General features: G+C 41.5%; 1 protein-coding gene across 2 annotated transcripts in view; it reads left to right on the top strand.

Annotated features, from left to right (window-relative positions):
• Positions 1–25,789, top strand: part of ULK4 (unc-51 like kinase 4) — a 205,339-nt gene extending 179,550 nt beyond the window's left edge. For both annotated transcript variants that reach the window (XM_044456388.1, XM_044456378.1), the window contains 2 exons: positions 21,650–21,738; positions 24,183–25,789. In XM_044456388.1, the coding sequence (XP_044312323.1) occupies positions 21,650–21,738; positions 24,183–24,261 (168 nt within the window). In that variant the 3' untranslated portion in view covers positions 24,262–25,789. The remainder of the gene's footprint in view (positions 1–21,649; positions 21,739–24,182) is intronic.
• Positions 25,790–25,853: the final 64 nt, after the last annotated feature.

The following is a 25,853-nucleotide window of genomic DNA, read 5'->3' as shown; positions in this document are numbered from 1 at the left end:
TCCTTTGAAAAAGCAGCGAGAAACTTCCAATCCCAGCGTCATTAAGCACCGCGACACTGGGACCTGTCCATAAATCACAAGGGTGCCCCTCCCCGGGAAAAACTCCTACGGCCCAACACCTGCTGATCGATGCCACTTTGCAGGCACACCCTCAGCCTGCAATTCGAGCCACAGCACTAAATGATAGTGGTGCTACTGCTTCCTTCATGGATGAAGAATTTACTGAGAAACACTGTTTTCCTATGTCCATACTACCAACCCCACTCCAGGTGGACTCTATCCAGAAACGTCCTCTGCAAGGGGGCCCCTCCTCCTGCCAATCCTCACCCCTCACTCTACAAATTGGCGAACACTGTGAACAAACAGCTTTTTTATTAGCGAAAGACCTACAGTACCCCGTGATACTTGGCATGGACTGGTAATCAGACACAGGCCCCAGATATCTTGGGACTCGGGGCAAATACATTTGAATTCCACATTTTGTTTGCAGCACTGCAATGACCCTACAGCCCACACTCCTCTTACCTCCCCCCTGCCTTCCACCACCGCCCTCCTGCCGCAATACCAAGACTTCTGGGACGTTTTTGACCCACAGGAGGCAGACAAGCTACCACCTCACCGCTCATGTGACATGGAGATTCACATACAACCAGGAGCAACCCTCCCAGTCAGCAAGCTGCGACCCATGGCACCTAAAGAACTCCAAGTCCTCAAAGACTTCATATCAACCAATTTAAAAAAGGGCTTCATCTGTCCGTCCTCATCACCCACTTCAGCGACGCCTATCATCGTGCCTCGGAAAAATTCTGAGGAACCTATGGTTTGTATCGACTACCGCCACTTGAATGCAATCACCGTTCCCAACAGGCAATCTATGCCACTGATCTCGGAGATTTTGGAATGCCTGGGCCAAGCGATCATTTTTGCCAAACTGGACCTCCACAACGCCTACAATTTGTTGCGCATCCGCCCTGGATATGAACATTTAACAGCTTTTTCAACCCGTTTTGGCAACTTCAAATTCTTAGTAACACCTTTTGGACTTGTGAATTCGGAACAATCGTTTTGCAGATTGATTAATGAGATCTTCCACAATTTTCTCGATGTCTTCTTGATCGTCTACCTGGATGATTTGCTGATCTTCTCGAATGACTCTGAGTCTCACGTGCACCACGTGCGAGCCGTCCTACAATGCATGCAAGAGCATCACCTCTCTGCCAAACTGGAAAAATGCAAATTCCACACCACTTCCCTCCTGTACCTGGGCTACCGTATTTCCCCAGACGGGCTGCAGATGGACCCTGAGAAGGTGCGAGCAGTTCTATCCTGGCAACCGCCACGGACAAAGAGAGAGCTACAAAAGTTCTTCAGATTCGCGAACTTCTATCGTTGGTTCATACCGCACTTCTCCCGTTTAACTGCGCCCTTGACAGACCTTTTGAAGGACAAGGGACGTCGCCTGAATTGGCCACCCAACACTGCATCCACGTTCGACAGTTTGAAACGCCAATTCACTTCAGAACACCAACTGATTCATCCTGACACATCCTCACCCTTCATACTACAAACTGATGCCTCTGACAAAGCCATTGGAGCTGTCCTCCTACAACCACAAAACGGGTCCGCCACTCACAAACTCTAAGGGGAACTACACAATTTGGGAGAAGGAACTGTTAGTGATCAAAGCTGCCTTAGAAGAATGGCGACATTTGCTGTTAGTGATCAAAGCTGCCTTAGAAGAATGGCGACATTTGCTTGAATGGCGACACACGATCCTCATCCAAACGAATCACAAGAACCTAGTCCATTTCGCCTCCGCCAAAATATTCAACCAAAGGCAAGCACGATGGGCTCTATTATTTGCTCACTTTCACTTTCATATTGAATACATACCCCCTTCAAAAAACCTCCTGGCTGACGCTCTATACAGGAAACCTAAATACTTCCCCAACAACGAAGTGCAACCCGACCCAACCCCGATTCTACAACCTGAAATTGCAGCCGCAGCAACTTTATCCGCCTCCTGCAATGCTGAACTCCTCCCAGCCCAACAAGCCGACCCCTTCATCCGGACAAAGAGGGAACAAAGAAGGACAGGCACCCTTCCTGCCGCCTACTCCTTTGAGGATGACATTCTGCTCTACAACCATGTTCCATATGTTCCATCGCCAGTCCACGAATGAATACTACAACAATGCCACGACTCTCCGCCTGCAGGAAATTTCAGGGTCTACAAAACGCTACACACTCTCTCCAGAGGCTATTGGTGGCCCTGCATGTAGCACGACATCAAATCGTACGTACTCTCCTGCCCCACGTGCCAATGCGCCAAACGCCAACCAGGAAAACCACCAGGACTACTCCACCCAGTGGAACACCCCCCCTGGACCCTGGCACACCATTTCGATGGACTTCATTACTGATTTGCCTAGATCGAGTGGCTTCAACACCATACTGGTTGTCATTCACAAAGATGGCCCACTTTATCCCCTGCACAGGGCTTCCCTTGGCCAAGACCACCGCTTCCCTATTCATCATATTTATAAAGCACATGGGTGGCCCCTTGCTTTAATTACCGACAGGGGCAGTCAGTTCATGTCCTGATTTTGGCGGGAACTCTAAACCTTGCTCAAGGTCGACCTGCGCCTCTCTTCAGCTCATCACCCACAAATTGACGGGCAAACAGAACGTCTCAACACGACACTCGAGCAATACCTCCGCTGCTACATGAACTATCAACAGGACGACTGGCTCTCTTTCCTTCCATTGGCAGAGTTCACGTACAACAACTCCGTCCATGCCTCCACCCGTCAAACACCTTTCTTCGCAAACCTAGGTTACCATCCTCGTGCCTTCCCTTCAGCAGTCCCATCGTCATCCGTCCCCGCTGCTGGAAATTTCCTGCACGACTGAGCCTCAGTACAGTCCGTACTCAAGCAACAATTGGACAAGGCCAAGGCAACCTACAAAGAAGTCGCAGACCGACATAGACAGCCTGGACCTCCTCTGCATGTTGGCGACTGGGTCTGGTTGTCCACCGAATTTCTTCCCCTTTCGGTGCCCTCCCACAAATTAGCCCACAAACGTGCTGGACCATTCTGTATTACCTCTCAAATCAATCCCGTCGCCTTCCGCTTGGCTTTACCCCCCTCCATGAGAGTCCACCCAGTCTTCCACCGAGCACTACTTTCTCTGGCCCCACAACAACACCCCCTCTGCTCTCAACTTCCACCACCCCCACCCGTAATAGTCGATGGAGAAGAAGAATTTGAAATCGAAGAGATTCTCGACTCTAGATTCCGGAGGGGACGCCTGCAATATCTAGTGCACTGGAAAGGCTACCCCCCTGAGGACTGAAGTTGGGAGCCCGTTGCCAACATTCATGCACCCATCCTCCTGAGTCAATTCCACTCCCATTTCCCTTATAAGCCAGGGGGTGCCCATCTCCGTCACCACCATGGAGGGAGGGTTGTGGAGGGGGAGGGGTAGTGTTGTGTCTGACGCCCCGGCAGAGGCAGCACCTCACGAGGAGGATTTATGCTTAAGCCCCTGTAGCCAAATGTCCCTCCCACAACCTAGCTTGGGAATGGCTGAACAGATAGGTCCATCCTGACCCTTTACCCATTGAGCAAACAGCCGAGCCTACGTCAGACCGAGGGAGCTCCGAGGGAAAAGACACTATGAGTTCTGCTCATAGAGGGCCTGAGCAGACTGCCCGCCTTCCTCCTGACACTGAAGCTCCTGAGCATGACACAGGAGACACAGGAGGCAGAGTAGACCTTTCATGCTCAACCCTTAGGCGTTCTCTGCGCAGGTTGGAGCAAAAGCAAGCTTTGTCCCACCTCAGAGGGGAAAGGTGGGACCAAGATAGCTAGTCTCACGTAGGCTCCCTGAGAGACATCACTAAGGAGTTAGCATCTGCCTTGTAAAGACCTCAACAGTAGAGCTTATCTGTAGTGTTGTAAATCTTGCAGATAAGTAGCAATAAACGACTTTAGTTTTATTGCTCGTGAACGTGTGGGTTGTTTACGTATTGAGCCATAATTCACAGCACAAAGATTGATCAAGAAGAACCCCCAGCCTATGAATCTACACTGTTAGGAGGACTATAACCCCATCCAGAACAGGTTGAAGCTCTTCCATCAGGTTAGAAGAGCCACCCACCAACAACATCTCAGTCTTGACTGAAGTGACTTTTGGCTTGTTAACCCTCATCCAGTGCATTGTTGCAGCCAGGCGCCAGTTTAGTACATCTGCTTCCTCGCCTGGTGAAGAGAAATAGAGCTGTGTGCCATCAGCATACTAATAACTCCAAAACTTTTGATGACTTCACTCAGCAGTTTAATGTAGGTGTTAAATAGCAGTGGGGGGATAGGATGAACCCCTGAGGAGCTCTTAAATGCCTTCTTTCAACTACTTTCTAGATGACACCATTAGCACTAGGCAGGGTCTAATGTTTAAAATCTAATCTAATAAAGAGCCCAATCCCACTTTTCTGGGCATAAACCCCTTGAATACAACAGGGCTTACTGCTGAGCAAACAGATGTAGGATTTCTCTGCATCTGCAAATTATCATCGTTATTAAGAATATTACACTCTGTACACTCATAGAATTTGTGACCTGGCTTTTCCATCATTGCTACCAATGTATGTGTCTCTTCTCACCAGAAGCGTTTGATTTCAGCAAAAGAAGAGTTCTGATAAAATGAAATTTGTGTACCATGTTTCCGTTGGTCATAATTAAGATACTGCTTTTAGATTTTTCCCTGACACATATAACTACAGTCTTTTTCATTGTTTTTATTTCTTGTGTAAAACAGTACACTTAATTTTTATCAAGCCATTTTTAAACTTACTGACTATCATAATTTTTAGGGCAGTATCAGTAAGGATTGATTATTATGTCCTATTAATAATTTGCTCTGTAAATTAAAAGCTTGTGAATGCTGGATTATTTGATGTTCTGGATACCTGGATATTGTGGAAACCATAGATTGTGCAACAGCTAAGCACTCTTGCATGAAGTGGAATATACTACCACTGTTCTCGCTACTTCTGCTATAATTGTATCTCAGGTTTCCTCCAAGAAGTTCAGGCTGTAGGAAGAGTTCTCTTCTCTTCTGCATGTACGGTAGATTAGGCTTAGCGTGTATGACTTAACCCAAGATCACCAGTGAGCTTCACAGTCAGCAATAATCCCAGGTCTCTCCACTCCTAGTTGAGCACTAGTCACTATGCAACACCTGACTCTCTCTCTGGCACAGCAAGCACCTCTTGCAGGGCTTAGGAAACATGTGTAGTGCATCTTTATATTAATGGAGGCTGCAATCAACTTGAGATTTTCTGTACAAGCCTCAGTAAAATGAATGGAAGCGCAAAGGGTACTTATACCCATTTCCCATAGATTGCAAAAAAGGATAAATGCAGGGGATGTTCCGGGTTGGGTAGATACAAAATCATGTTGTGGTCACCAGTCACACATTGTTGTCAGTGCTTACAAATGCTGTAGTATGGATCATTTACATTAACTTATCATTGCATGCTGTGAAAATATGTACAGCTAAGTATACACAGACCACTGTTGTTCTTGTTTTCTTTTGCATGAAATTATAAATTGGGCATGATTATAAGTTGGAAATATTTGTAGCCTTGTCATCCTAAAAAGAAGAAAAATGGAAAAAGTCAGGTGAACATTAACATCAGGAAGAGAATATGGATTAATCCAGTTCCGAAGCTAAAATTGTCCCTGCTGTCAGTTGCAAATATGCACACTGAATGGAGGTCATGCTATTCTTTCTAGAATTCTGGAGGAGGCTTATATTTTTATTTTAACAGTTATAGGGCTGTCACTTCTCTTCAGCAGAAAATCTGAAATTGCTGAGGACATGGACATTTCCCTGTCATGGCTTGAAGGCTGAGTTATTTTTGTGCTTCATTTGCTGTGGATTTTTCTTGCAGTTTTTCAACCAGAGTCTTGAAACTCAGCGTCAGTCTAATAATGTTTGGCTGACCTGTACTTGTTTGTCTATTGTAATTGAATCAATGGTGTTTCACACTGTGAAATACTAACTTCTGTTCTGTATAACAGAATGTAACACAACCTCAGTCCTGGTCAAAGCCGTGTGGCATCTTGTGCCATGTGTACACTGGAGGCTAGCAAATCATAAAGTTATATCATCTAGTAGGTAGCTAAACATGTATACACAGTGACTGAGTTCACACAAACACAGTCATGGTGATCAACCACTGTGACTTAATTGTGGTTAACAATGATAAGACAAAATGGCCTGTTCTAGGGTTTGTTCCTACCACTATTGCTTGCTTTGCACAAGAGTTGTTTTATCACTGGTTGTTCAAGAATCCTACAAGTGCAGGAAAACAAGCAGCCACTCCAGTTATCCAATCTCTGTGCAGCATGCGTGCCTAGCAACACACATGCTAATGCTAGCATTACTGTGACAGGCTTTCTCCTGTTATAAGAACATAGCTAGAACAACTAGACCAGAACAGAACCCTGAAATGTCCTGCAGGTGGACAGTCGTGGCATTGTTGTAGTATTCATTCGTGGACTGGCGATGGAACATGGTTGTAGAGCAGACTGTCATCCTGGATGGATTCCCAACATTTTTACTTTCGAGCAGCCACTGCCCAGTGCCATGCCATGCCATGTGTTTGGTAACAGATTGGGAGCCCATAAAACTTCACCAAAATATATTTAATGTTTTATTTAATATATATACCAACCAGTGTTAAGGTTGGTAACCTTGGAAAAGTATTTTTGATTTGGCTGAAGATTGTTCCCTGTTCCCTCTGCCCTGAGTAAACTTACTCCCTAAGCTAATGGAAGTATGAGTGAAAAGCAGCCTGCAAACTGATACTAAAATGTTCATAAATGTATTCCAACATCAGCACAGGTAAAACCCTTTCACTATCATAAAAGAACATTTCATATTGCACTCACAATATGCTTGCCTCTTTTCATGATAAATTCCTGGAGGTAGAGACCGTATCTCTTCAAGAATGAGTACTTGAGCTATTAACAAGTGAATGCAATAAACAGGTGTTTGAAAACATGTGCATCATAGAGGTTTACTTATCAGAGTGCCAGGCTTGTCTGCAGATCACCCTAAGTGGTAAGATTTGTGAAACAGACCTGCTTATCTGCCATTATTATGACTAAGAGTTGTGTAAGAGTAGGAATATGACTTTACAGAGGCCTGTTTATTTCAGCAGGATTTGCAGAACTTGTTTTTCATTGTGTTTCTTACATTTTTGCCTCTGCTAAATTATGAAACTATACCAGTGTTCATGCATATTTGAGATATCAGGTCTTTGAAACATGCAATTATGAGTAATACACATGGTTGGATCCAAGATTTGCCTTCTGCAAGTGGTAGAAGCCTACCACAAGAAAAAGGGTTTCATTCACAGAAGGTCCCTCTGCCTAGCTTTTGGAGGTTCTTCCACACCACAGCCCACTCTGTTCAGCAAAGTCTCCTGTTTCTCTCGGCACTATTTTCTGGGAGCTGGAGGAGCTGCCAAGGAATGGAGTTGGTAGGGAAATCCACTTCTGCCAGAGCAGTTGAACCAACACAAATCTGGAACTACAGTATTCATAGCAAGCACACACAGTGGGAAGTTACCCCATGGCTGTGATTTTTGTTTCTTTGATAATTTTGGATTCTTTAAAAACATTTATTTGTTTTAAGGATTTGTAGTATGCCCTTCAAATATATTCCCAGGCAGTTTATACAACATGATAAATAGCTTTATGCAGTAAATACAGATTGCAAGTAATTTACTTGCAATCTCATTGATGTTTGGTCATGGTGGTTGCATTGTTGCCTTACATTTCTGGCAACACAGAAAGTAGTAATGGTTCTGGATTATTCATGTGACCCAAACTGCATTATCTAGTGTTTTTGTAATAACCATCACCCAGAACAAGATTTGAATCTAACTCACAAGAGTTGAAAGAGTCTGTATGCTAGTAATAATTCCTTGAGGCACCTGAAAGGGGACTGTAGGAATGTTTTAAGAATCAGGCATTCTTTAAACACTGGGCTTTAACTCAATTTCTGACATGATAAGGCTTTTCCTAATGATACTCACTTCTTCAATAAGCTCAGATGAGTCTTAAGCTTTGATCATGAAGATATTCTTTTAAGAAGCTGGTAATTTTAGATTTTGTTTTTACATGTCTGATAGGTCGCCAAAAAGTAATACAAATTTTATGTACTAAGCTAATGTCTTAAAATACAGAATTCCTTGCCAATTTGATTGATCTTAATTCTTAAAATAGTTTTTACAAAACTGTTCTGTAATGTGCAAGATTATTTCTAACCTGACAGAAAGTTACTTTCAGGTGTCTTAAATCCTGGAAGAAGGATAACATATTTAGTTAAAGGAGGAGCAAAAGAGAGAGAGAGAGCGAGAGAGAGAGAGAATATAATTTTCTAGAAGTGGTTGCTGAAAGCAGACAGAAAATTATTATTTTATTTTTAAATTAATAGTACTTATATACAGCTTTATTTAATATATATTTAATATATTAAAATCACAAGTAAATACACTATCAAAATAATTTCACGTACAGTAACATTACTGTATATTAAATTCATTTCACATTTAACCAACGCTAACTATAACAATACAAAGAACAGTAAGATGGACTAGTATTTTATTAATTGCAATTAATTATATGTCTGAATGAAATTATTCAAACTGTGGTTTGATCAAGTTTTGCTGTCCTGGACAGAGGGGGTTGGGGTTCTCATGTGTAAAGGGAACTAGAATCCAGTGGAGGCTTCCTTGTAGAGCCAGGACGTGGGGCAGTGATCCTGCCTTCCCCTCATCTTCCCAAAGTAATGCTTCCCATACTGTTCTGAAGGATCTCCCCAGTGGTCCACTGCAGAATTGGAGGTGGAGCTGAGAACTCAAGACTTCTTCCCTGATAATTCTGCTACTAAGGGTGTTTCTCACACCTGAAGTTGCATTTTTCCCTAGCAAACTGAAAACTATACTTCTCAAAGTTCTGAAAACCTTAAGCACTTGGGAGGCATTACTGAGTTTAGGCCTTTCTGATATGCCTCGGAAGTTGGTGGGACACAAAAATGTCCTGTCTTGAAGATCTTTAAACTCAGGAATAATAGTACAGGAGAAGATTGTCCTTCAGGTAACTCAGTCACCAAGCATTAAGTTGTTAAGGCTGCAATTCTTCTTGTAAGGATAAGCTCCCACTGAACCCAATAAGACTTACTTCTAAGTATACAGGAATGTATTGTAAAGTTGCACTTTGACTTGAGCTCAGAGATACAAAGTGGGGCCACATAGTCCTGGCAATTCACCCTGTTCAACAGCTGGGCTGCAGCATCCTGAACCAGCCGGAGTTCCCAAGCTCTTTTCAAAGACAGTCCCACACAGAACATATTACAGTAATCGAAACAAGATGTAAGTATGGCATGTGTTACCATGGCCCCATCCATCCAGATTTCAAGAAAGCAGTTGGACAGCTTTCCAGCTAGCACATTTTTGCTTTGTAGCAATATATTCCTGATTTCTGATTTCCCTGAACCTGTTCAATATTATATGTGCCTAGTATACACATTATTTCAAACATTTGTGACTGTACACATGTGTAGCATGTCAGAAATTTCTAACAATGTAATTGCAATATTGTTTCAATAATTGTATGAATAGTATGAGTTCTATCATGCTCAAATAGAAATGTTTTTTCTGTTGTGTTGTGTATGCAAGTACATATCAATAAGGAATGCTCTAATATCTGAAAATGATCAGTATATATTAATCGTCAGATGCTGTAAAATGAGTGTATATATAAATGTATACTTAGGTTTGCTAAGCTGCCATGCTAAGAACCAATGTTAATACACTGCCATAGGCTGGTGCTTCTTAGCAACCTTGCTGCCACATTTAGAACCAGTTATACTTTCCAAATGCTTTTCAAAGCTATTCCCTTACAGAATGCAGTAAAGTCACCCAGTTCAGTCTATTGGCTTTCATCCAGTCAATTACTGACTCCAAACATGAGTTCAGGGACCCACCATTTTCCTGGAAACCATGGAAAATGCAAAATTTAACTGGTTGATATCAGTGCATTGATGCCGCTGAACTCAGACTCTTGTACAGTTGCTCTCAGCAGAGATGTCAAACCAGACATGCTGGAACCTTGGGGCACCATACAGGACAATTCCAACCAGACAGAGTAAGCAGCACATTCAGAATCCTGCAGAAGGATACTGCTCTCTATTGTATTGAATGCTACTGTAAGATCCAAGATAATCAACAGGAAGTCACTCCTCTTTCTCCTTTTGTAGGTTGTGACCAAATTGGTTTCTTAACCTAGAGAACATACCCTTTTAAAATTATAAGTTACATTCCTTGAAAGTCTAGTCTTCCAAGCTGCCCTTCTTGGGTTACTGCTTGAGGATATAACTAATCATTCAAACTGTGATAACTATGAATCTTGTAAGGAAAATGTGTGGAGAACCTTTGTTTGTGAGCCAGAGGTCTCTTGTTTTTTATTACACGTGTTTAAAATGAAAGTTAATTACTTCAGGTCCCAATTTAGATATATTTAGCTAGCTGAATGATGAAAGCAGTATAAAGCAGACATTGTTTGTTTGAAAAACAATAAATTAATTCTACAGCCTGCCTTAATTCTCTGTGCTATGATATGTTAGGATGTTCAAGCCATGCCAAGCTGCAAAATTGCTGTTACAAATGTTGCCACAAAATTCCTTTGACAGCCCTAATTTTAGAGTTTCTGTCAAAATCTCACCTTTGAAATTCAAAGTGATTTAGGAGTTCCTCCTCAGGCGGAACATCTGAGGAATTTTGGAGAAACTACTGAAATCTTCAGGGGAAGTTAAGGCGTCTTAGACTGTCACTAGATATTGCTTGAAGAGAGAACTGAAGCAGGCTTTAATGTCCTTGTTCAAGAGAAATACTGGTTGATCTAGATGGAAACCAAAGGATGAGCAACATTTTGGTGGGAACAAGGGGCAGAACTCATTGTTTCTGGTGCCAACACCAGCTAAGTAGGCACTATGCTTTAATGAATTCAGTCATATCCTGGCTTTCAGTTTATACAGAAATTCCCAAAGAGGTTTACAACAAAATAAAAAAGAACCAGATAACAAAAATTAGTGACCAGAAACCATAAGAACTGCGCATTGTTTGGCACAGAAAAGTAACTTTAAGTCAAATTGGAAGAGGGAGCAGGATGTGGGGGAGAAGTTGTCAGGCTACATGAGGAAACTTTGTGGGCTCCTTGCTATCCACAGGCTGCAGTTTTCCCCTTCCTGCAGTCATTCTAAGTTACGCAGGATAAAAACAGCAGTTTAAGTCACTCAGTATGGAAATATTTTGAACACTGCCACAAAACCAACAGTGATCTATGAAAGTCTGAGGCTGCACCCCATAAAGACAACTTCTGGCTGTATTATAGTCATTTCCAAGAATTTGGGTTACCAGGCTAGCTCATAGAGACCAACCAAGTATCCCATTTCTATCCTGGTTCAATATTGTAGGAACTTAGAACTGAGGTGATTACTCCCCTACTGTTAACCTATTTCAGGCTGACCTGTTTCTGCATATGTGTCCTTTCTTTTAGCAAATCAAAACAGGCTATGATGAAAACAGCAAGATTCCTAGCTGGCACTATTAAAATAAGATCTACTTTTGTTTCAGAGCTCTAATTGTAGAAGTTTCTGGGAGGCTGTGTAGAATGAATTATCCAATAACTTTGGTACTGGTATCTAATATAAATCAAGGAGTGTTTTAAGGTAATTTCAGCTTTTTCCCATTCTGTCAAGCCTGTAAGCCTGAGAGAGTAATCATTGTTTCTTTTATCTGGAAGCCTTCCCACCTAAGTGTGGTCTAATAATGCTTTAAATACATAAAAACAGGGTGATTTTTTAAATAATTCAGTTGGTATCGAAGGTACATGAGGTACCTCACTGAGAAAGGTATTCCATAAACAGGGCACCACTAAGAAAAAGGCCATATTGCTGATTATTACCTGCACAAGTGGGACATGCAAAAAGGGTCTCTCAGTGCTGGGACCTTTGCGTGAAGAAGGCTGCCTTTCAGGCCCTGGCTGGAAGCTTTATGGGACTTTGGAAAGGAAAGCTAGCACTTTGAGACAGTCCCTGAAATGAATGTAAACTCAGTAGAGCTTTCTTAGCACCGTTAACAGATGCTGTATCATCTAGCTCTGTCGTATTCTGTACCAGCTGAACTTTCTGAGTAGTATTCATCAGCAGGCTAATCTGGATGTTACCAGTGCATTGTCAACTGTGGCCCAGGCTTTCTCAATAGAGCACGAACTGTGGCTGGCATGACAGCTGGTGAAAGGTAGATGCCGTTTGTATATCCAGCATTAACGCCATATCTAAAAGCACCCTTAGACTGTAAAACTGATTTTTAAGTCTAAGCCCCTGTGGCGGACAATAGCAAATCATTCTCTTTTATAACTCTTCTGTAATTAAACGGATTCCATAGAAAGTCACACACATTCTCTGGACATAAATTGTTGGTTGCTATGTAGTTCTTCCCCTTTTTGTTTACTTGATGCAGGACAGAGGATACTTGTTTTCATTATATTAACAATTTTAATCTGTAGTCATTTTTATAGTTGGCTTGTGCCATTTGTTGGCATACATATCATTTCTGTTTTGCAGCTTCGTAGATCTTTAGGCATTTGATCTCTTTCTCTAGATGTAGCACTTTAGGAGAACTCTTGTTTATGGACTTTAGAGGTAGCAGGGTAGACAGTAGGATAATTAGTATACTTATTTTCATCCTATATAATTGGGTAAGATTGCCTCTTGTCACAACAATTCTTCGTAAATCATTTAACTTAAACTTCCTGTCCTTTGTTTCTGCTATTACAGCAATGAAAATTTTCTATGGTTACAATTGCTTGTGTCTTGAAATAATTCGGGAGAGCAGTAGAATGGCATTATACTGGAGACAGCTGCAGGATTTTGTACACTCCCAGCTTCCTGCACAAAACTTTCCTGAGCTGAGTCTGATAGAAGCTTGGAAACACCTTTCTTAGATGTAGTTTGTTCTTGACAATCACCATTTAGAACTGGAATATGATGTGTATGAAATAGGAGTTGAAACACACATACCATTTAGAGCCAGGTTTGTATTCTGCTTAGCTTTTCATGCCATGGACACATTGCAATCCCTGGCCCTTATTCACTCCATGTTTATGATTCAAACATCTGCTTTCTACTTTTTAGTGGTTGGCTCATGTAAATTGCTAGCTAAATATTTCCAGCCTCTAACCTCTGATCAGCTGCTAATCTGAGATACAAGGTATTGATCAGGGAAAGAAGAAGGAGTGGGGACTTGGGATGTGGGGAGACGTGGTGGGCTAGACAAAGTGCCTTGTGGGCCACATTTTGTCCATGGGCTGGGCTGGAGGTTCCCTATCCCTGCAGTACATTTAAACATATCTTTTAATCATTTGTACTAACATTACAGATCATCAAATATTTTAATTAATTCTGTTTTTCCTGTATATTTTTCATAACATGCTTTAGTTCATAGTGTATCTTGCTTTATAATTTACATCAGAGTGTTACATCTGTATTTCAAGAAACGTAATTTCACATTCTAGTTCTCTTGGAATTCTAAATGTGTGTGCAGAGGGTAAGTGGGTGTAGTTAAGGACCATGGCTAAATGATAGAGCAAATGTTTTGTAACCAGATTGATCCTAGGTTCAATCCCTGATATTTCTGAATGGGTTAGGAAAGACTTGTTTCTGAAACTCTGGAGAATCACTGCAAGTAATATAGAAAAGACCGAGATAGCTAGACCAGAGGTTGAATCAATGTAAAACAACTTCTTATATGTGTTACGTGCGTACATGTACATGTGAAAGTGAGATTTCTGAGCTTTGATAAATTTATGATTAATATTACTATCAAAATTACACCTTAAATCTGGGGACAAGTACTTATCTAAGTCTGGAAGCTGTGACTGTGAAGATTTTTTCTCTCTTCCCACAGTGCTTTTCTACAAGCACCATTTTCTTCAAGCCCGAACCCAAAATGTCATAAGTTGAATCTCTTAGGTTTACTAATTCACAAATTCATGAACAAGAACTCACTTAAGTCCACTGATCTTTTATTTATATTTTCATAATTCAAACTGAGATTGATCATAAGTTAATTTAGATGTCTGTACCTGCATGACTAAGCAGCAAAACTGTCATATTTTGCATGCTCAGATGTAGTTGCTGTGTGAAAATCTGCAAAGTAGTTACACATGTGCTTTAATCCAGTGCTCCCCAGTGCAACACCCTCAGGAACCTCCAATGGCAGTTACAAAGCTCTCCAGCCCACAACCCTTCTAAAAAAAAGGTTTAATTAAACATTGAAAAGCATAAGGGCACCAGAATCGCCTTCCTGTTCCTGAGCTGCTGTTGATCAGCTGTTCAGCAGGCAGGAATAGAAAGTGTAGAGGCAAGTAGGAGAAAGGTAGCTGCTCAGCAGCACTCCTAAGAGTTGGGGACAGAGAAAGAATAGAAATAGGGAAGAAAGGAATTGGGGAAAGAAGCAGCAAGGCTAGAGGCTGGGAGTAAAAAAAGAATTATGGGGAAATGTCTGTGCAGATGGAAGATTGTGTAAACCAGGAAGTAACTCTGCCCATGTCCTGCACCCTCCTAGTTTCAAGCCTAATTCCCGTTCACCCCATTACTTAATTAGCCAGTCCACAGGGTAGTCTTTATCTAACTATCCACATGCCTCTATAGCATGGGTCCTCAAACTACGGCCCATGGGACGAATCTGGCCCACCATGCCCTTTTATCCGGCCTGTGCCTCCGCCCGCACGCATGCATGTCGCAGCTTGCCACACAGGCGGGAGGTGGTGGCTTGCTCACTCGGAGATGGTTTTAGAAACATAGAAAAATAGAAACAGAGCGAGTCGGAAGGGGCCTCCCGGGCCATTTAGTCTGACCTCCAGCACCAGCCACCTCCGCTCACGACATGCCCGCCACGTGCACGTCCAGCCTATCCTTGAACACCCGCACCGATGGGGCCTCAACGACCTCTCGTGGAAGCCCATTCCACACCCTCAGGATCCTAACTGTCAGGAAGTGCTTCCTGGCATCTAAATGGAACCTTGGCTCCCTGAGCTTTGCTCTGTTGGAGCGTGTCCTGCCTTCCTCTGCAGGGGAGAACAGGTCTCTACCCATCTCCATGTGTCATCCCCTCACATACCTGTATGTCGCCAACATATCCCCTCTGAATCTCCTCTTCTCCAGGCTGAAGAGACCCAGTTCCCTCAGTCTTGCCTCATACCCCATCCCCTGCAAACCAGCAACCTTGTGGTCCTATGCTGCACTGACTCTAACCTGACTATATCCTTTCTGTAATGAGGGGCCCAAAACTGAGCACAATACTTCAGTTTTGGACTTGTTGGGAGATCTCCGAGAAAGCGAGCCACTGCCCGCCTCTCCCGTGTGCGCGCACTCGCCACTGCCTCGCAGTGCGGGCAGGGAGGCAGTGGCTTGCCGGCCCACACTGGTCACTGGCACCTTTCAACTGGCCCCCTATTGAAAAAGTTTGAGGACCCCTGCTCTATAGGAATATTTTGTGAAGGTGACTGCACGCAGCACTCTCGCAAATTCCCAAACATGCCAGTGACTCCACAGAAGATTCCTGCTTCAGTTGGTCCATTATGCTTTGCCAAAGGAGCCAGTCAATGTAGAAGATACTTCAGCAAGCGATTGCATTAGAAGAATCATTCATATCTAATTGTATGCAGCACTTTTTTGTTTCTTTCCCATTCATGATCGAGCATTCATTTTTGTACTGGCTAGCTGACTTGTTACTTGTTCCATTGCTCCGTCTTGATCTGTCATGAGGAAGAGCAGGCATCTTCACCTGCGGCAGCTTTCTGGGCTTAGTTCCCCGTACCCAAAGCAAGCATTGCTGTTCTGCTGCACGAGTTTTCTCAGCCTCACCTTTTGGCTGGGAGTCAGAGCAAAATGGCAAAAGAACACTATTCTGTTGTCCTGTGCAGTATTTACTTCATATCAAAAGCTATCCAGGGAAGGTCCAAAACAGGAACCACCCAAGATATGTATCTATAGCATGAGACACCAAGCATGCCTCAAGCATCCACATAGCTAAGGAAGGTGAATTGTCACTCACTGATTTATGGCAGCTATAAAGTTTTGCTCTCCTGTAGCCAACCACCTCATCTTCCCGCATCCCCAGCACACATTCGGAAAGTATTAACTACCTCACCTCAGGAATTCACTGTAATTTTTTGTTTCAAAGGCATCAGGGATGGGGAAATCTTCCCTCACACATTTCAGAAAAAGATATAAAAACAGAGGGAGTAAGAATTCAACAATCAGCGAGGGAAGTATGAACAACGGTCTCCAATTTGTTCTTTTTGGACTTGTCAGAATGCAACCTGGATATTTTGAGTCAGTGCTTTCTCCTATTCGTTCCTCTTTTTTTTTGGTGTGCATGTCAGTGCATTTATATCGCTTGGACTGATGATTTTTCCCTTGTGGTATGTAAATAGATAAACACAAATGTGTGCTCACAGCTTCCATTTATTGATTTTAAGAAGCTTTACTCCATGTGCTGGACTTGTTCTGAGAGCTGAAGGAACATGCTTTCCTTGGTGTCTTTTCCTACTGAAGGATCTGTCCATCAGCCAGAGGAGGATCTTTCCAAACATTAAGTATGCCTTCCTAAATATGTTCTTGTCCTCCTATTGACTTGGAAGAGCTCCAAGTGATGCGCATCTCCCATGTTATCCTCACAACATCCCTATGAGATACATGGGCTGCAAAGGTGGTCATGGGCCCAAGGTCATCCAGAAACCTCGTGGCTGAATGAGAAAGCAAGCTCTGGACTTTTCAGTCCTAGTCTGTGATCTAACCACTACAGCATACTCTTTCTCTCTTGCATATGCATGCACATATGCTTGTGAGTGTGTGCATATATATTTATATAAAATGTGCATCTGGCAATTAGCAGAAATCTTTGACTATGTATCCTGCTGAAAATAAGTTGTTACTGATCATAAGTGCCTTTTTATTTTTTCCTCTCTTGGGTAGTGTACATTCAAAATGGAACACACAGCAGATTTTGAAGTGAAAGGCGATCACACACAAATTGAAAGAGTTACTTTCAAGGTGTGCTCACCTTCCCTCATAAATAAGCTTAAAAAAAAAAAAACCTCAATATTTGAAATGCAAGCTGTCCTATGTAGGCTTCTTTTCTTTTTTCCTTGCTGAAAATATATACTTGTTCTAGCATGCATTTGTTGAGATCTAAAGGTTACAGATCTTCATAATCTGTCTGAAAATACATGTCTGTAATGATGCATGCCAAAGAACACCTGGAATACTCAGGCTTTTATCATATTTGGTTCTAGTTTAAATGGCCTGTCCTCATTGCCCAGGCCTGTTCTTACAAGTCAGCAACTGACAGTATCAACTGAACTTGTTTAACTTGCTTTGTTGTTGCTACACGCACACACGTTACATTTATATATTTGTTTCTTCAGTCAAGATGCTACTTATGAAGTCTTTCCAGAAGGTGAAGTTGACCCACTACACTGTGGGGCTCAGGCATCCCTCAGGCCCTATCCACTGATATTAAATACCAGCTCTGCCTCTGATCACCAAACATATGTAGGGGGCAGGTTGTGGTATTTAGTGGGGAAGGCAAGGCTTGTTGGACATCCTACACGAGACTTTTCTGTATGACTACTTTGTGGGGTCCGTGACTGAAGTGTGACTTTAAAACTAGGAGTCAGAGTTGTGTCTTGCTTTAAACTGAAAGCTATTTTCATTACCAGGAGTAGGAAAGGTGACCTCATATAGTTTTGTATAACTTATTGGTTATTTCAGAAATAAATGTCATGCCTTTTCTGTTCAGTGTAGTTTTAAAGAGAAACTAAAATACTTGACCAAGAAGGTTATGTTTCTAATTGTAGTGAAACCTATGATCACTACTTGGATGTATGGCAGAAACTTTTTCTGCTGGCAGGTGGGGTAATTTAAGTGGAGATATGAACTGATTAGGGTTGGAGTGGTAAGTAACATAGGGAATCACCATTTTTAAATGCAGTGATAATCTCTGAAAAAGTAACAGTTGAATTAAAATACAGGGTGGGGGCATAAAGATCTCCCACATTTTGAGGGGGCACTATGCGGGCTGTAGTGGGGATAGAGAGGTGAGGTAGGGCTCATTCATAGGTTAGGCTGTACTGTTTTCAGTACCCATCATGTGTTGGCCCGGTGAACATCAGGGCTTTGTTGTTCAAGCATATTTATAAGAACAACCGTGTTGTGATAGCAACACAGAGAGCATTCTGTACACGCTTCACACTCGGTCGAAATGCTTCTGTACCAGATTGGAAAATGATTTTGCTATGGATTTCTAACTTTTGGGCAACTGGATCCACACTGAAAAGAAAATCATCTGGCAGACCTAGGATGGTTAGAATGCCAGAAAATATGGAAGCAGTAAGAGCACCCATTCAGCAATTGCCAAGGTGTTCCACTCATAAGCATGCCATGGCACTGGGGATGTCAAGTCAGAGTTTGAGGAGGATTCTGCATGCTCATTTAAAACTGCATCCTTACAAAATGATTTAGGCTCAAGAATTAAGTGACACAGATCATGCCAACCACAGAGCCCTAAGTACAGAAATTCTTGAACAGGTTCCCGCTGCAGCTGTTCTTCTGAGTAGTGGTTAGGCCCACTTCCATATCAGTGGAGTCATAAAGAAGCAGAATTTTTGCTACTGGGCTAAAATAGCCCTTGTGAACTCCACAAACAACCACTCCACTCTCCTCACGTAACTGGTGTGCAGTTGCCGACTTTGGTGTGATCAGCCAGTAGTTTTTTGAGGAAGGTGGTACAACACTAACTATGAGCTCCAACTGGTATGTTGAAATGTTGGAGACCTTTCTGTGCCCCAAACTGGACGATGTGGATACAGACCATGTGTGGTTTCAACAGGATGGGGCGACAGGTCACACAGCACGATGTTCACTTGGAGTGTTGAGGGAAATGTTCCCTGGGCATTTGATCTCCTTAAGGGGAGATGTGGGGTGGGTGGCATGGTCACCAGATTAAGCCCATGTGATGTTTTTCCTTTGGGGATACCTAAAGGAAAAGGTTTTCAAATATCATCCTCGATCTCTTGAGGATCTGAGGGAAAGGATCAGACAGGAAATTGACGCCATTCCACCTGAGATTACCTGGAGAGTGATGGAGAACTTCCGGGAATGTCTTCTGCAAACTATTGCCAACAACGACCGCCATTTGTTTGATATGATTTTTTAAACCCATTAAAACAAAACTGTTTTTATGTAGTTTTCAGCAATATATGCATTTTTTCCTAGATAGCTTCATTCATTTTTATACCCCTTCAAAATGTGGGAGATCTTTATGCCCCACCCTGTATGAAGAGGGCATTTTCTGCTCTCACAAGAAGCATGGACTTAAATAATGAATGTTATCACTTGTCCATCATTATCCGTATTTGTCATAGAAGAATAAAGCCTCTACCCTATCTGACTAGGATACACCAAAACAACCATAGGTGTGGTCTTGTTAACAGCAGAAAAGAAGAAGAACTCCACATTTTGGCTTGAGATACAAGTGTGATATTATTGCAAGTGTGTGGAATGAAAAACACTTGGGAAAATGCCTTCAATCTTCAAAGCAGAGATAGCACACATTTTGGGACTTGCGTATTTAGAGATGAATTAACAAAACAAATTCAGCAAATGTATAAACACTTCCATTGCTTCCACAAAAAAGTCTGCATTTTTTGTATGTAATCTGTCTTCAGTAACCATGGAAAAGTCATTGTCCCCAAGGGTAATTAAGTCTATCTACTTTTACATGCTAGTATTATTTGGTTGCACAGTTGTTCTAAACTGGAAGTAAAAAATGGGCTGCAGATACATTTGGACCAAGCAAAACCATAAGTTGTTGAGTTAAATAACTGTCTTTTGTAGTAGCTTGCAAATATCATGCAGTTTTACTAATCAGAAAACTTGAAGTTGCAGCTGTGAAAGCCATCCTCTTCAAAAAGATGGAAGCAATTCATTCTTCAGGTCAATTGATTTTGAAGGTCCTTCCAAATTAAAAACTGCAAGTTGTGACTAATTGGGGGGAAAATTACTTCAGTCATGTAGAAATATGAACCATAGAGGAGATGCTAGCACCTTCATTTCCTTTTTAACCTAGAATATACCATAAAGCTTCTAAAACACATGACTGAAGAATCAAATCAGACTAGAATTGGTGAATGAAGAATCCTCCCAACTCCTCACAGTTAATTAGAACTTTAACAAAATACCATTCATGGTTTCAGTGTATGTTAAATTTTCTTATTACAGTATCACCTGCACATTCGTGCCACAGCTGAGGAACTAACTAGGATATTTATATTTTATTGATTATGCATCATTAATTGTATAAATTATAGGAAAGCTGTATTTTTGCAAACTTCATAGAGAGAAAGTGGGTAGGAAAGGTTTGTTTTATTTTACAAGTGAAGAGCAAAAGCAAAGTTCATGGAAAGATGGTGGCTGAGTAGGGATCCAAGGAGTAGAAAGTGGTAGAAAATGTAATAAATGCTGAAAAAAATAAATGAGGAGCCCTTCCTAATCTAGGCATCGAGGTGGTAAAAAAGGAACTGAGGGAATGGACAGAAGCCCCTCCCTTGGATGCAAAGAGCAGGAAGGGGAGGGGCTTCTGCCCCAACTAATGCTTAGCTGTAGAAGCTTCCCAACAGGCTCCATGGAGGTGCAGAGCCCAGATGTGTGATGCACAAAGACAAGTAAGAACAAGGAAACCATAATTACATCATTATAACTGTTCAATAATGCAGAACCAAGATATCTAAGCTTTACAGGGTCAGCCATCCACAGTCTCAGTTCACTAAGAGGCTTCTGCACACCACTCATTCATTTTAATGACCTAGGAAGATAATTATGCTGCTAAATGTTTGACAAATGATGCATCGTGGTAGTCCAGCGTTTGGTAAGCCATCTTCCAACAGCAGTGATTTTAAGCAAACTGTTTCTATACTGGACATCGCAATTAGTTCATGTAGCTAGTATGATGCTGATTTTCACACCACCAAGAAGACATTTCATCTGCCATATGATTTGTGTTGGCCATTGTACTTGCACTGAGAAAGTCGGTGGACACTGAATGATCAAATACAGGGATAAGAAACTCGAATGAATCTTGTTCAATGGCAAGCCCATCTTTTGTTCATCAAAACCAAGCTGCTTGAGGCAATATAATTTGAGGACAGAATACCAGATGTTGGAAAGGGACCAGGATAAGCCCTTCACATCACATGTAAGGATTAGGAGCATGTGCCCTTCCAAATGGACTTGCTGGTGATATTGTGGCCAGAGCAGAAAATTGGCAAGAATGTAGCTTTATGAATTTTAAGATGTGTGGAATAATGGTGAAAATGAGTGTTCTTTTTCAGTTGTGGCAGGATATTCAGCTGTCAGTGCTGAAACTCTTCCTGATAAAATGGCTTGCCCCCGCCTTCCTGAGAATGGCTTTCTAAACCTTTGATAACTCTTCTTGTAATTACAGATAACTTCAAATGAGAAGCACTCTGAAACCCTGAAGAATGATGGGGAAATTCTTGTCCACACACTAGAAAGATTGGCTCAAAGGGCCAGGTGAGTTCCCTTAGGCTTTCCCGAATTTCCAGGCTGTGTGCAAGATCCTGCCTTTTCCATCCGTACATGATTGCCTTGTGCATTACAAGCTTCTTGTGATAGGAGCATAAGCTCTCCTATGCAATACTATCATCAATTCTCCTTTTTTTCAAATCTTTCTAGAGCCTCCACTCTCAACTTGATCCCATGATGGGGCCTATCCAAGCTATGTGGCACATTTTTCTTTCTTTCCTTTCCAACCTTTCACCTCATGTCCAAAAACTTGTTTGTTGTTCTTGCATGTGGGCAACAAAAGTACCTCTTTCTGAAATTGATGATAGTAAATTGAGGACAATCAATTTTTTAGGTAGAGCAAACGTATCTTTCCACAAAATATTGAAAGTGTGGTATTTTCTCAAGGATCACTCAAATATCTGCTTTAGCTGGAGCAGTACAAACAGGTGGCATATGCTGCAACAGTTAAAATTGCTTCATAACTCTAGTTGGGGAACAGACATTTACATGGTGCCACTTGGCCACAGCAGAAATAGAAGGCAACAGCTAAGGTAAGACAGCTGCTAAGCCCACTCTAGACCTGGAATCAGGGCCTGCTTATATGAGCTAATTGCTACCCTTGTGTAGGGATGCATATGCCTGGATTCTGTGAGAGCCATTGCCTTCGGATTAAGCTTCAAGGCATATTCTGGAAGACTGAATTTTGGGTCTCCCTAGGTTAGTCTGATTCTGACCTAAGTAATTATATATTCTATTATCTGTTTTTTAAACTAGGAATATTATTGTTTTCTTACTGTTAACCTCTCTTGATTTAACTACAGATGAAGAATGAGAACTGATTATGTGTTATTCTAATGCTTTCATTATAATCCACTAAATTGGATGTTAGAATTGGACATGTGTTCAAATGTTAGCTGCACCACAGGTTCAAAAGCAGTCTTTGGGCTTGTCAAACTCTCAGCCTGTTTCTCATCTGAAACATGGGTATCTAGGTTATTCATCCAATTATCAATACAGCTATTATAGTTTTAAACTTTTAAAAGCACGTATCCAGTTGTGTGTCTTTGCCTTGGATGAGAATATAGATTTAATACATTCATTAAATCTTGTGAGCAAGGTACCCTTTTTAGCTTTTATTCACTGCTAAAGTATCATCTGGCTTCAATCAGATGTTATGATTATCTTAACCAGAAGGCCAGGTATGCTCTCAAATACAACAAAGTGAAGGCATTGAAGTCAATGACAACTTGCTCTCGTGTACAAGATTTTGGTATGATTGTATAAAAATGGTCTTATGGGGGGGGGGGGGTTCTTCACACTCCTGTATATGGATAGTTATCTCCCATGAACATTTTTCCATGTTTCTTTATTCCTTCTTACTGTATGACCTGAGGTGCCTTTTTCCTATCTTCCCATTTTTTAAAAAATTATTGATTTAACATAGGTAGTACATACATATACCCCGATCCAGCAAGTAAGATTCATGGGTGGAGGCAGGATCCCGGCTGGTTTAAGCAAATTGATGCTTCTCCAGCTCCTTCAACTAGCAGAATCTGTTTCTGGATGTTTCATGTTCCCAAATGAAGCTTTTGGTATTTTCAAGAATATTCTAGGACTTTTTAATGCTTAAATAGCTAATAATGTCTTAGAAAACAAACACTGAATTTCTACATGTACTGGCTTATCATAAGTAACCTATCAATCCCTTATAAAGCAAAGCCTTCAGCTTTTCATTGTGGCAAGACACGACATTGCCCATGACCCACCAGTATTTTAGTACAACTCTGTACATGAGTACCATTTTATTGGTATATAACTTCCTATTAAAACAGAACAAAATACATAGCTTGCATGCCAACATAATTAAAATGAATCTCCCCTTTACCATCCAAGTCTCTTGCCTTTCTTCTTAGAATACAGATGCTGAATTTCATAAATGCATGGAATATTTACATTTAATACTGGCACCTTGCTGTTCATAAAATTATCTCCTTACTGCAAATTGTTGGAAAAGCAGGGTGTTCTTTACACTTACCCACCGAGCCTCTTTGCAAAGCTCCTGCTGTCTTTCACCCCATTTTTATCTTGGCTAACTCCCTTGAACTTAACCAGAACTTCTGCCTCCTTTGTTTACCACTCCCCAAAAGCAATTTTTCTTTTGAAGCCTTTTCCCAAGAGAACCACTAACTTTTCTTAAACTAAAGTCACACACAACGTAGGGGTCAATGGCCATTGGCTAACTTCAGCTTTTACAATTCAACTTTTACTTCTTTCTCTTTGCAACCCCACTGCCCCTCAGGTGTTCTAGTGTCCTGGAATACTTTGACGGAATCTGCCAATGGAAGCTATTAGTGGGAGGGGTCCACTGGTTACCTATCAGGCAACTGGTTCTGTTTCACTACCCTGGTTACACTATGCTTTTTTTTTTTTAACCCCTCTCCTTTTATTAGCTTCCATGCTGATAAAGTGATTGCTTCCTTGGCTTCTGAAATCCTCAAGAAAATTGGAACACCATCAAGGTATATCTAATTAAGACCATGCAACAGCTGTCTCTTGGTTTTCAGATTTAAAATCTCATTTCTGAAACGAAGTAATTTTTCTACTGCTGTTCTTCAATTTGTTCATTTTATATCCAAGTTTTTGTGACAAGGTTTTCAAGGATAAATAAAAATTTTTGCTAACCCAATTATTATGTCTGAACTCTCCTAGCCCTCGGAATCTGTATATCAACAATCTGAGCAACCTTTTTCAATGCTAAATCTCCCAGAATGTATGAAGTGATCAAAAGGTGTCATTTCTTTCACCAATGAGTGAAAGCAAGCAGAGGTGAGCTAGGTAAGAATGGCGGTGGCATGTAGATGGGCACGGTAGACTAGCAGGGGCTCAGGTCAGACAAGAGGGGAGCATACCAGTGAAGGGGATTTGGGAACAACTGCACAAAGGAGGAGTGGTTCATTTTTCATGTACTCTACAATAAGGGAAGCAAGAAGGGTGATGTGATGCTGTTTAAACCTCACTTTTGTGCCCCACTGTTTTGGCTATATGCAGGCTGTACAGAGATCCTGATCCCGTTATTTCAGTGCAAATGTAAATGGTGGGTACTGCCCTAACCATGTGTGAGAAAGTGGGTGCTATCGAAAGAAAAACAGCTTAAAAATACAAACTTTACAGAGGGATTTTGTAAATCAATGAGAGGGGGATCAAAATACTGCATCCTGTGTTATGTCTTGGTAATAATTTGGTTAGCTAAACTTAATAGCAAAACCCATTTAAGGCCAACATGAAATTAAGGCTAACCACACTCCACTAATGCTCTCACGAGTGCTACCCACCAAGCACTGAATAATGAGCAGGCTTAGTTTAACTTATCGAGTGCATAGCTTTCATTTCCTTATTTCAGTACTTTGAAGACGTACAAACCCATTCAGAAAATACAGCATGCTCATAACTGAATCAGTGCCTCAGTAATTAAGTAGGCAATAGCTTGTTTAGGCATCTGGCTAGCGAAGCACTATGACAGTACTGACTTAAATTTGTAACCCATCTTTCCATTGAATGCTCTAGTGTTTTCCAATGGAATGTCAATTTTGCTTTACTTCGTGTACTGTTAACCAGTGGTTTTACACATTAGAAAGTTATGGTGCTCTAAATTAAGTTTAAGCTCCATGTTTTGCCATACTTCTTAAATCATACTCATTTCATCCAACCTGCCTTGAGCAAAGTATTCACCTATTGGTTCAATGGAAAGCAAATCACTGCTGCCAAGTTACATACTGATGACCTGATCCTGGCATGCCTCAATTAAATAATGTTCCAATGGGCCTGGTGCTGTAGACTTAAATTTGTCAGGTAAAATATTTAAGCATTTTACTACTGCCTTTAAACCATGGCTTCTGGATAAGCTGCCTTTGATTATACAGAAAAAAGGATGTTAAGTACTAAATGAAAAGGTGCAATCCTAAGAGCACATTGACTAGCAACTACACCCCAAAGAACTAAGTGAGACTTGGTTCTGTGCATACATGCATAAGATTTTGATGCAAGGCTGTGTTTCACAATTAATGTTGTCTGACATCTGTCCTTAGGTTTATGCCCACCACAATGTTAAGGAAACAGAACAC

Source organism: Varanus komodoensis, unplaced genomic scaffold (assembly GCF_004798865.1).
Source record: "Varanus komodoensis strain SLA01 unplaced genomic scaffold, ASM479886v1 scaffold10, whole genome shotgun sequence".
Lineage (NCBI taxonomy): Eukaryota > Metazoa > Chordata > Lepidosauria > Squamata > Varanidae > Varanus > Varanus komodoensis.
The sequence above is the reverse complement of the archived record's forward strand: the minus strand, read 5'-3'. Positions and strand labels throughout refer to the sequence as shown.